General features: G+C 46.5%; 1 protein-coding gene across 1 annotated transcript in view; it reads left to right on the plus strand.

The window, feature by feature from the left end:
- The first annotated feature begins 430 nt into the window (after positions 1–430).
- LOC120053235 (otogelin-like protein) overlaps positions 431–12,796 on the plus strand; it is a 44,866-nt gene continuing 32,500 nt past the window's right edge. Inside the window, exons 1-15 of the mRNA XM_039000381.1 lie at positions 431–461; positions 2,861–2,953; positions 4,852–5,128; positions 5,923–6,128; positions 6,659–6,783; positions 6,920–7,026; positions 7,401–7,507; positions 8,754–8,879; positions 8,967–9,075; positions 9,159–9,205; positions 9,343–9,488; positions 9,718–9,850; positions 10,013–10,190; positions 10,329–10,453; positions 10,576–10,785. Coding sequence (XP_038856309.1) covers positions 431–461; positions 2,861–2,953; positions 4,852–5,128; positions 5,923–6,128; positions 6,659–6,783; positions 6,920–7,026; positions 7,401–7,507; positions 8,754–8,879; positions 8,967–9,075; positions 9,159–9,205; positions 9,343–9,488; positions 9,718–9,850; positions 10,013–10,190; positions 10,329–10,453; positions 10,576–10,785 — 2,020 coding nt within the window. The remainder of the gene's footprint in view (positions 462–2,860; positions 2,954–4,851; positions 5,129–5,922; positions 6,129–6,658; positions 6,784–6,919; positions 7,027–7,400; positions 7,508–8,753; positions 8,880–8,966; positions 9,076–9,158; positions 9,206–9,342; positions 9,489–9,717; positions 9,851–10,012; positions 10,191–10,328; positions 10,454–10,575; positions 10,786–12,796) is intronic.

The following is a 12,796-nucleotide window of genomic DNA, read 5'->3' on the forward strand; positions in this document are numbered from 1 at the left end:
GGCTCCTGCCCTGGAGCGGGACTGGACGCCGTGCCTGGACTGGACACCGGCGCAGAGGAAGGCTCCTGCCATGAAGCTGGGTTGGCCGCCGTGCCTGGACTGAGCACCGGCGCAGTAGAAAGCTCCAGCCATGGAGCAGGACTGGACACCGTGCCTGGACTGGGCATCGGTGCATAGGAAGGCTCCCGCCATGGAGAGGGACTGGACACCGTGCCTGGACTGGCCACCGCCGCAGAGGAAGGCTCCCGCCCTGGAGCGGGACTGGACGCCGTGCCTGGACTGGACACCGGCGCAGGGGAAGGCTACTGCCACGGAGCTGGGTTGGCCGCCGTGCCTGGACTGAGCACTGACGCAGTAGAAAGCTCCGGCCATGGAGCTGGACTGGACGCCGTGCCTGGACTGGGCACCGGTGCAGAAGGCGGCTCCGGCCATGGAGCGGGACTGGACGCCGTGCATGGAAGGTCCGGTCCGTTGACCCTCGCTGGAGGTTCCGGACCGTTGACCGTCGCTGGAGGTTCCGGACCGTGCACCGTCGCTGGAGGTTCCGCACTGTGGACCGTCGCAGGAGGTTCCGGACTGTGGACCGTCGCAGGAGGTTCCGGACTGTGGACCGTCGCAGGAGGTTCCGGACTGTGGACCGTCGCAGGAGGTTCCGGACTGTGGACCGTCGCAGGAGGTTCCGGACTGTGGACCGTCGCAGGAGGTTCCGGACTGTGAACCGTCGCCGGAAGCTCTAGACTGGGGACCGTCGTCGGAAGCTCTGGACTGTGAATGCGCACTGGAGGTCTAGTGCGTGGAGCCGGTACAGGTGGCACCGGACTGGTGACACGCACTTCAGGGCGAGTGCGGGGAGCAGGCACAGGACGCACCGGACTGGGGAGGCGCACCGGAGGCCTGGTGCGTGGAGCCGGCACAGGTGGTACCGGACTGGTGACACACACTTCAGGGCGAGTGCGGGGAGCAGGCACAGGACGTATCGGACTGGGGCCACGCACTTCAGGGTGAGTGCGAGGAGCTGGCACAGGACGCACCGGACTGGGAAGACGCACTGGAGGCCTAGTGCGTGGAGCCGGCACAGGTGGTACCGGACTGGTGACACACTTCAGGGCGAGTGCGTGGAGCAGGCACAGGACGTACCTGACTGGGGACACGCACTTCAGGGCGAGTGCGAGGAGGAGACACAGGACGTACCGGACTGGGGAGGCGCACTGGAGGCCAGAAGCGTGGAGCCAGCCCAGGTTGCACCAGACTGCTAACCGGATCCTCTGGTCGGATGTTGAGCAGAACACACTTGCACAACATCTCTCTCTCTCTCCTAACTTCTCCAATGCCTCCCTGACAGTCTCTGGCACTTCAGGGCAAGTACAGGAAGCAGGCACAGGACGTACCGGGCTGGGGACACGCACTTCAGGGAGAGTGCGAGGAGGAGACACAGGACGTACCGAACTGGGGAGGTGCACTGGAGGCCAGATGCGTGGAGCCGGCCCCGGTTTCACCGGACTGATGACACGCTCCTCCAAACGCCTGCGTTGCCGCATACTCCTAGCCAATTCCATTCTCTGGTATCCCTCCTCACACTGTTCCATCGACTCCCAGGCGGGCTCTGGTACTCTCCTTGGGTCGACCGACCACCTCTCTATCTCCTCCCAAATGGTCTCTGGCTCTTCCCTCTGCTCAGCCGCCAGCTCCATGTGCCCCCCCCCCCCAAAAAAAATCTTGGGGTTTCTGTGGCCCCGGTCCCCGGCGTTGTCGCCGTCCTCCTTGCGTCCTCTGCGACTCCTGCCAAGGAAGGGTCTCCTGTCCTTCCATGATTTCTTCCCAGGTCCAACTTATGTTTCCCATCGTTGCACGCTGCTTGGTCCTTGTTTGTTGGGATATTCTGTCACGATCTTGGAAATGAGCGGACCAAGGCACAGCGTGAGTATAGTTCCACATATTTATATAAGTGAAACTAACAAAACAAAATAACAAAACTTACAAAGACCGTGAGGACGTAGTGCCCAAACACACTAACAAACAATCAATATCCCACAAAACACAGGTGGGGAAATAACTACCTAAATATATCCCCAATCAGAGGCAACGATAAACAGCTGCTCCGTATTGGGAACCACATTAGCACCAACATAGAAATAGATATACTAGATCACCCCCTAGTCACACCCTGACCTACTACACCATAGAGTACCAAGGGCTCTCTATGGTCAGGGTGTGACAAAGTCAAAACAAATGGACATATGAAAAATGGAGCGGCGATGGCTAGAAAGCCGGTGACGTCGATCGCCGAACGTCGCCCGAACAAGGATAGGAGCCAACTTCGGCGGAAGTCGTGACACTAATAGTTGAAGGCTCTTTCCTTGAGAATTTAAATTACTTAGGAACTGTGCACACTTTGGAGAGGTGTGTGGACCCTTGTCATTTTGTTGCACTGACCCCAAATCTTCCATGAATATTCTTATTATGTTACTAAATGTATCCAGAGTATTTTCTGATTTCAATGTTGACAAATAATGTGAAAAGTTCAGTTAATGTAAAATGAACTTAAAATCAATAGTGTAATGTTTTGATTCAATCTTGTGTCGGGTGGACTGTTTGGTCCTTATCTTTGGTCTGATAATTTCTCCATAATCTCCAAAGTGTTCCCTTTCAATTGCTACCATGGTTATGCATATGCTACTCATATTTCTTTTGTTAGAAACATTTTAATTTGGCCCTATCCATATAGGCCAATTCTCACGAGTGTAAATGATTAAAGCAATCTGTCTCGTAAAGAATAAGTTATTCATCAATTGGTGAATCTCAAAGTATTTCCAGAGGAGATCTAAGGAATTGAGGAAAGATTGTGTCTGTGTTTCACCAGAGTACTGTGGCTGTCTGAATGGGGGCTGGTGTCAGGAGGGAGGTGTGTGTGACTGTGCACAGTTCCAGGCCCTCGGAGACCGCTGCCAGATCAGTGAGTAACACACACACATCTTGAACCTAGAACCACAATGTATGTTTCATTTTGGTGTGTGTGTGCTTGCATGAGAGTCAGACTGACACATCCATCAGCAACCATTAATAAGCTGTCCACACTGTCATAAATAACCACACACACACACAGGCGCGCACACACAGGCGCACACACACACACACACACACACACACACACACACACACACACACACACACACACACACACACACACACACACACACACACACACACACACACACACACACACACACTCACCAATCCATAGTGTGTATGATTAAGTCTGGGGGATTAGGGTTGAGTTTCTGTAGACTACACAGGGTCTCTATACATCAGAGATGGGTCTCTAGTAGAGCCTCTATAGCAGTGGTCACCAACCTTTTCTGAGTCAAGATCACTTTCAGTGAGCAAGAAAAGCAAGCTGAGATCTACGCTCAGATTTTTTTTTTTTACATTAACCTCACACAAACAGTTTTGTAGGAATGAGGTTTGGACAGTAGGCCTAATACATTATCACAACATATTGGCTATATAATTGGCCTGCCAATATTGTTAAACAGAACATATTATATTTCAAAACTGAAGCTTTGATAACAAAATAGATCAGTTGGTTTAGCACTTTTTTATTTTACTGGATTGATGGTTCCTTCATCTGATGGTCAACGAGGTCAAATCACGACGTCAGTGGACTTCAGGTCGAAAAATCGGAGCTCTAGAAAGATGCCCGAGTTTCCGACTTGAAATTCCCGGGTTGGATGACCGTTCAAAACTATTTTTCCCAACCACCTCTCACGGTGCATGCTCTCGCTTTCCTTTCCTCCGGTGAGACTGACCAGAGAGAGGGGACATCATCTTCCACCTGATGACGAAACTCGAGTGCACCGCATCTGCCTCATGCACAAATTAATGTTGTTCCTATGACCACAGAAAGTTTAATATTATTTCATATTAAAATCGACACGATGAGCTGCTAATAATAATAAAACGCAGGGCTATCGATACTTGGCTACTCATTCATTGCATTTGTACAGAGTACGGAGAAACGCGTTTTGTAATAGTGTTGAATAAAAACAGTGACAGTGCTGAATTTAAACATGAACTCATTCATAAAAACAGCAGCTCTTTGCTGTATTCGTTGACAGTCTCTCTGTGGTCATGGTTTTAAAAGTTATTAAATCTTACGTAGGCTAGTAGCCTATTAAACTTGGCTGTGGCCAGGGTCATGGAAGCTCTGTAGCCACGGTGATTTGAGCTATCCGATTGGGCAGCGCAGTAGGTGCACTCGATTTAGTCACAGATTTGCCGGTCCACCGGGTAGGTGGAGTTTGTCTCATGAATCAAGTTCACCTACTGGCAACAGCTCAACACGATTTAAAAAAGGAGCGCAAGCCTTTATCGTTCGTTGGCTTTTCTACAGAAATATTTGGTGATCGACTAGGAATCGCGATCGACCGGCTGGCAACCACTGCTCTATAGTAATACCTTGCCTGAGACCTAAAGTAGTGTTTCCCTCACCCAACCACCATGGTTTTGTTGGCGCGATGGTAAGCACACTAGCATCAGGATATGAAGTGTTGTTGTTCGGTTCTCATGCTGGGTGTGGCAGATGAACTCTGATACACACTGTTCCTGTCAACCAAGTACCTACCTGGCTAAAGTACCACCAGAGCACCAACACTGTTAGACAGTGGGTGTAGTTGGCTGGGTATGGCACAGAGACGGGGTTCCCTGTAACTGAGCAGCTTTTAGTGAGCTAGCACTGTGAACCCCCTCCCCATGCCCCCCACACACAAACAAACACACGAGCGCACCATCATGCCAATTCAGAGTTGAGATAAGCGTGCACAACTCAGAGTGTGTGTGTGTGTGTACATGTAGTTCCTAACCAGGGCCAGGACAGAGATGGGATCTGCAGGTCTTGGGGTCAGCACCACTATGAGACGTTCGATGGCAGCTACTTCTACTACCCTGGAACCTGCTCCTACATACTGGCCCAGGACTGCCGCTCAGCCACACCACAGTACACTGTGTGGGTCCATAACAGCCGTGTGTGTGAGGGCAGTGTGTACTCCTGTCCCAGGGCTCTCAGTCTCTTCTTCCCCAACGAGGAGGAGATCCACATCTCTGGATACCAAGTCCACCAGGGGGGCCGCAGGTGGGTGGGATATGGAGGAATGTGTATGTTTTCTGTTGTAATGTGTGTGTGTGTGTGTGTGTGTGTGTGTGTGTGTGTGTGCGTGTGCGTGTGCGTGTGCGTGTGCGTGTGTGTGTGTGTGTGTGTGTGTGTGTGTTTCTGTGCCTGTGTGCATGTGTGTGTGCAGAGATGGGCAGTATTTGAAACATCTATTTTAATTAAGTATTTTGTCATTTGAATTACACTCCAGTGTATTTTATATTTTCAAAATACTGTAATTTGTATGTTCAAAATACAAAATAATTGTATACCATTTTTTTTTATAGAAGTTCATATTTTGTGTCCACCCTTTCACCCTGCAATGGTATCAGAAGTCTGATAGTACTATGGTGTGATAAAAGGGTGTGCTAAATGAACTAAATATAAATGTATATGTAAAAATGAACAATTGCAAAGCATGCTGAGTATTATTCTAATGAGCTCCGGCCGAAACAATACACAGTGTGCTTTGAAGTTCTTTTTGGTATATTCATTTTCACATATACATTTACATATTGGTCATTGAGCAGACACACGTATCCAGAGTGACTTGCTCAACTAAGGTAGTTAAACAACAACATATCACAGTCATAGCCAGTAAAAATATGTTGCTGCTGTTCGGCCAGCCACTTGCAAATGTATAAATTTATTAAAAATACATTACAAAACACATGTATTTTGTAGTTTATTTTGATACATTGATCTTTATGGTATTTTGTATCTGTATTTTGTAATTGTATTTTGAAATGTTTGCCTATCCCTGCATATGTGCATAGGCTGAGCCTGCCCCAAACAATAGGAGGTGTGTTTATAGAGCGTCTGGCTGACTACCTTCTGGTGAAGAGTGTGTTTGGCTTCTCTCTGGCGTGGGACGGAGAGAGCGGAGTATATCTGAAGATGTCTGAACAGCACCACGGCACCCCCTGTGGCCTCTGCGGGAACTATAACAACCTGCCCAACGATGACCTCACCACTGCCCGTGGTGAGACACACACACTCACTCACTCACAATACTCACACACACCTCATCAAAGCCCACTGTAAGACTGGACAGATGGGTCCAACCAGCCTCTTATCCTCCTTCCTCCACCCATCTCTTATCCTCTATCTCAGCACCCAATCATCCTTCCATCACAACCTTTCTCCTCTCAGCACCGTAGGGAACCATTATAGTTATTATTACTGAGGAAGAGGCCGTAGTCCTGTAACATGACCTAGACAGGAGAGGAGAGTGGGAAACGAAGAGGAGAAGAGAGGAGAGAGGGAAAAGAGTACAAAGGGGACAGGAGAGCAGAGAGGAGAAGAGAGGTAGGAAAGGAGACGAGCTGAAAGCAGAGGAGAGGAGAAGAGAGAAAAGTAGAGCAGAGCGTAGCAGAGGGTAGCAGAGGAGAGAAGTTATTTTAATATACAGTCATTATACAGTTATTCTATTATATTGGATTATTTTCAGGCATGTAGAGGAAGGATCCCTAACCATGTGTGTGCATGTTTCGTGTGTGTGTCTGTGTGTAGGTGTGCAGACAGAGGAGCCAGCAGTGTTTGCTAACAGCTGGTCAGTAGATCTGCCCCATGAGAGAGGCTGTCCTCTGGTGGACATAGACTTCACTGGACCCTGTCACTCTGAGTCTGATATGGACGTAAGAGTTGTCTGTCTGTGTCTGTCTGTCTGTTTGGAACGTATTACTTGAACCTAGGTTCTCAGTGTGCCATAAGACTGTAGAATGATTTTCTGTGTTTATTTTATTATGTTGATGTTTGTGTATGTGTGTGTAGGATGCCATAGAGAAGTGCAGTGCTCTCCTGTTCTTCCCCTTCCTGTCCTGTCATGATAACATTGATCCAAACCCCTACGTGGCCAGCTGTGTCGCCGACCTCTGTGTGTAAGTCACACCCCAGTATGTGTGTGTGTGTGTGTGTGTGTGTGTGTGTGTGTGTGTGTGTGTGTGTGTGTGTGTGTGTGTGTGTGTGTGTGTGTGTGTATGTGTGTGTGTGTGTGTGTGTGTGTGTGTGTGTGTGTGGGTGTGTGTGTGTGTGTGTGTGTGTGTGTGTGTGCGTGTGTGCGTGCGTGCGTGTGTGCGTGCGTGAGTGAGTTGCCTGTCTGTCTTCTGGCTGACTATTGTCTAAGTGTTGTCTCACTATTCTCTGAATGTTGTGTGAGTGTTGTCTGAGTGTTGTCTGAATGCTCTCTGACAGTTGTCTGAGTGTTGTCTGACTGTTGTCTGAGTATTTCTGACTGTTGTCTGCTGTGATCCAGGTCTGATGATGAGGAGACGTTTTGTCGTGCGTTGGTGGAGTATACACGAGCCTGCAGCCATGTAGGATACCCTGTACGAGAGTGGCGAGACAGCTTCCCTTCCTGCAGTCAGTAGCATTATACTAACCTAACTTAACGATGCAGTCCAGGATCTTAACGGGAAATTTCAAAAATGTTATAGTTCATATTCATCTTCTCCAGCACCACCCCAACATCAACATATGTGAAAATGGCGCGTTTCTACACTACCGTTCAAAAGTTTGGGGTCACTTAGAAATGTCCTTGTTTTTGAAAGAAAAGCACATTTTTTGTCTATTAAAATAACATAAAATTGACCAGAAATACAGTGTAAATATTGTTAATGTTGTAAATAACTATTGTAGCTGGAAACGGCTGATTATTTATGGAATATCTACAAAAGCGTACAGAGGCCCATTATTAGCTACCATCACTCCTGTGTTCCAATGGCATTTTGTGTTAGCTAATCCAAGTTTATCATTTTAAAAGGCTAATTGATCATTAGAAAACCCTTTTGCAATTATGTTAGCACAGCTGAAAACTGTAGTCCTGATTAAAGAAGCAATAAAACTGGCCTTCTTTAGACTAGTTGAGTATCTGGAGCATCAGCATTTGTGGGTTCGATTACAGGCTCAAAATGGCTAGGAACAAAGACTTTCTTCTGAAACTCGTCAGTCTCTTCTTGTTCTGAGAAATGAAGGCTATCCCATGCGAGAAATTGCCAAGAAACTGAAGATCTGGTACAACGCTGTGTACTTTCTGTATGTTTTATGGAAATAATATATATGAAGATAAGTGTTTCCAAGGACATCATCGGTGTGCATCATGTGATTTTAACCAATTATAAGTAGGCTTTGTCTACTAATTGCCTACTAGGTGCCTACTAATTGGTTGATGATGTCATTGGAAACACTTATCTTCCTCTATCTTTTTTATTACAAAACATGGATACGCGCAATTTTCACATATGTTGATGTTGCGGTGGTGCTGGAGATGACTATTAAGTAGGGGGGGGAAATCTATTTCCCATTCCGCACAACTAATTTGCAACATATTGTACGAATTGGATTCGTTGCATATCATACAAATTGCCAAAACAATTATGAGAATAATCTTTTGCATGACGAAACATATCATACGAAATGGATGACGGAGTACACAACTGGATGATGTAGTACACAGTAAACGGGGACCCGTTTTGGCTCGTTTGCACCACTTCCAAAACTACTGGCTGAAATGTTCTAAAAGTTCTGGAGCATAACATTAACCCCAACCTTTAATTGACAGTTAGCTAAATTATTACTGCAGTAAGTTCTTCATTTGACTGTTCCGTAGATGATGGTTGTGAGGAGAGTTTTGTCCATAGAGACTGTATTAGCTGCTGCCCTCCCACCTGTACCTTTGACAAGGAATGTCTGGGAACCAACTTGCACTGTCTGGACGGATGCTACTGCCCTGACGGTACACACAAACACACTTATCCACACACGTCGCATGCACACACGCACACACACACTCCATCTCACCCTCTGTGTCCGACTATTTTAGGGTTGATTCTACAGAATGGGACGTGTATAGCAGTGTCTCAGTGTCCTTGTGTCTATCACGGCACCTCATACACACAGGGACACACTCTGGAGCAGGGCTGCAGCGTCTGGTGAGTGTGTGTGTGTGTGACTTGTGTGTGTGTTCATGTGTGTGGGTGTGTTTGTGTGTCGCTAACCTGTCGTGTATTTACAGTGTGTGTATGGGAGGAGTGTGGAACTGCACAGAGAACAACTGTACAGGTGAGCTAACCTCTGAAGTCATATGATCAGAAACTCATATGCTGAATGATCCAATGTCACACATTTCAATGCCTGCCGGCCTGCCTGCCTGCCTGCCTACCTTCTTCTTTCTTTCTCTTTCTATCTCTCTCTCTCAGCGGAGTGTTCAGTAGTCGGTGATGTGTTTGTGACGTCGTTCGATGGGAGGATGTTCCTGCAGCCGGGGGCGTGTCAGTACGTCTTGGTTAAGAGCCGGATTGGCAACAGATTCACTGTTACCGTTCAGTACACCACCTGCACAGAGGTAACACACACACACAAACACATATTGCAGTATACCACCTTCACATAGGTAACACACACACAATCTGAAACAATCTTGTGTGTGTGTGTGTGTGTGTGTGTGTGTGTGTGTGTGTGTGTGTGTGTGTGTGTGTGTGTGTGTGTGTGTGTGTGTGTGTGTGTGTGTGTGTGTGTGTGTGTGTGTGTGTGTGTGTGTGTGTGCGTGCGTGTGTGTGTGTGTGTGTGTACAGGCCCAGCAGCAGGCGTGTATCCAGTCGGTGACAGTGGTACTGGATGAAAATGTTAGTCACCAGGTGACTCTGACCCGAGAGGGGGAGGTGCTTATAGGGGTCAACCCCGCTCCCACCTTACCCTACACCGATGGTACGATACAATCAACTTACAATTGATACTCCTATCATTACTTCTGATAATATGCAGTATGATACGGATAACATCAGGTATAGAGAGAACAGTAATGGTCCCAACACAGCCTTGTGGAACACCTTATTTAACATCAGATTTAATATGTGTTTATGTGAATAGATGTAGTGGAGGTGCAGAGGCTAACATCGGTGTTCGTCCAGCTGAGGACCTTGCTTGGACTGCGTCTGCAGTATGACGGGCGTGGTGGGCGCGTCTACCTACAACTGGACAGCCAATGGCGCGGGAACACGCTGGGCCTTTGTGGAACCTTCAACGGAAATCTTCGGGACGACTTCCTGTAAGGAAACTACTTCCTCTCATATTGACTCCTAAATGTTCTTTGGAGAAAAGGTTTAGGGCATTTCTATCTGAGGCATTTGAGTAAAAGAGTATTACATTAAGTATATTCATGACATTTTGGTCTGTGTGCGTATAGTTCTCCAGCAGGGATGATAGAGGGGACTCCCCAGCTCCATGCTAACTCCTGGAGGGTCTCATCTGCTTGCTCCGCCCCCATCAACCAGCCAATCATCGACCCCTGTGAGATGAACCAGCACAACGGTAACCTCTCACCCCTGACCTCAAAACTCTAACCCTGACCTCCACTGACTGCTTGATATATCTTCACGTTTTGCTGCAGCCATATCCTCTCAAAAGCTGAGAAGTGTGTGTGTGTGTTACAGTGTTCTATGCCTCTCTATGTGAGGTTTTGTTGGGGAGTGTGTTTTCTCCCTGCCATGGTTACGTCAGTCCCAGTGTGTACCAGCAACAGTGTCGCTACCAGGCATGTCGCTGTGGAAACACCTGTCTGTGTACGGCCTTGGCCCACTACACTTACCTCTGCTCCAAACACCATGTTGCTGTCAACTACAGGGCCCACGTCTCAGAGTGTGGTGAGTCTGGGCAGTGGAGAGCTGGAGAATGATATGTCTGTGTGTAACGGTGGTGTGTCTACACTGTAAAAAGTAGGTTACTGTACATTTACAGTAAAATACTGGCAGCACAGAAGTCAGTAAATTACTGTAGATTTACAGGACCTTTACTGGAACATATATTTACAGCCTATTACTGTAACACCTGACTACAGCAACATGCTGTATTTCTGGAATGTACAGTGCATTACTTGAAGCACAGCGGTTAGTAAACTGTAGCAGATTTACAGTGCAGGCAGCTAGTCCCAATGATGGGCAGTATTTCTGTTACGTAGTATTTGATATACAATGAGCTCCGAAAGTATTTGGACAGTGACAATTTTGTTGTTGTTTTGGCTCTGTACTTCAGCACCTTGGATTTGAAATGATACAATGACTATGAGGTTAAAGTGCCGACTGTCAGCTTTTTTTTGAGGGTATTTCCATCCGTATCGGGTGAACCGTTTAGAAGTTACAGCACTTTTTGTACATAGTCCCCCCCATTTTAGGGGACCAAAAGTATTGGGACAATTTCACTTTATATGTGTATTAAATTACTAAAAAGTTAAGTATTTGACCCCATATTCATAGCATACAATGAGTACATCAAGCTTGTGACTACAAATTTGTTGGATGCATTTGCTGTTTGTTTTGGTTGTGTTTCAGATTATTTTGTGCCCAATAGAAATGAATGGCAAATAATGTATTGTGTCATTTTGAAGTCACTTTTATTGTAAATAAGAACAGAATATGTTTCTTAACACTTCTACATTAATGTGAAGGAATCCTGAATAATGACGTGTGAGAAAGTTACAGAGGCATAAATATCATACCCCCCCAAAAATGCTAACCTCCCCTGTTATTGTAATTGTAATGGTGAGAGGTTAACATGTCTTGGGGGTAGGATATTTGTGCGTCTGTAACTTTCTCACTCATCATTATTCTAGATGCCTAAACAAAGACTTCCAAACTGGCCGTGATTACAGGGCAAAACAGACCAAAAGGACTTGGCAAAACACTTAACCTGGAAAGGTTTAAGACTTGATGCCACTGATCTGTTCCATATCCACATGCAATTGTTAGAGCACTACTACCACATACTGTTTGAGTTCAATTGGTACAGCATTCTCACGAATTTACAAGGCACGCCTCAAAATATGTTAATAATCCAGCAACTCTTTCCCCCCCCACAATGCAACATAATTTCCAGAATACTGCACTACAACAAAACCACAATAAAGTACTTTATTGTTAAATTGTATTGTAATAAAATTGAATATGTAATTATATTTTACTGCAGCATACCAATGAATATTTGGTGTTTTATATCACTTGCACTTGTAATGCCCTTAACAAAGGTGTCTAAACTGGCAATGACTACAGGGAAAAACAGATCAAAAGGACATGGCTAAACACTAGTGAAGTTAGGTTTGATACCAGAGCTCAGAGTCATGCGTTGAATTCGCTAAGCAGCTAACTTCGAAGCAGTGTGCCGATGCACGTATTACTTTATCAGAAGTACGTCATCAATGACGTCTGAAGCTTCATTTGATCAAGTGCTTTTTCAAACTGTGTGTTGCAAAATACGAGATCCCACTGATTTCACCATGGTTCTAGTGCCTTCTTCCATTAAAAGCTGCATTCAAACACCGAACTCTACTGGACACCGGACGTACAAATATATAGTTAGGAGTTTGTCCATCAAATTTCACTTGACTGGTATCTTTAGCAGGTAGAGTAGGGTACTATGGAACATTCAGGGATGTGAGGGAACGTACGGCCCAGTACATCACCGGGGCCAAGCTTCCTGCCATTCAGGACCTCTATACCAGGTGGTGTCAGAGGAAGTTCTTTAAAATGGTCAAATACTCCAGCCACCCTAGTCATAGACTGTTCTCTCTGCTACCGCACGGCAAGCGGTACCGGAGTGCCAAGTCTAGGTCCAATAGGCTTCTAAACAGCTTCTACCCGCAAGCCATAAGACTCCTGAACA

This window comes from Salvelinus namaycush, chromosome 9 (assembly GCF_016432855.1).
Source record: "Salvelinus namaycush isolate Seneca chromosome 9, SaNama_1.0, whole genome shotgun sequence".
Taxonomy (NCBI): Eukaryota; Metazoa; Chordata; class Actinopteri; order Salmoniformes; family Salmonidae; genus Salvelinus; species Salvelinus namaycush.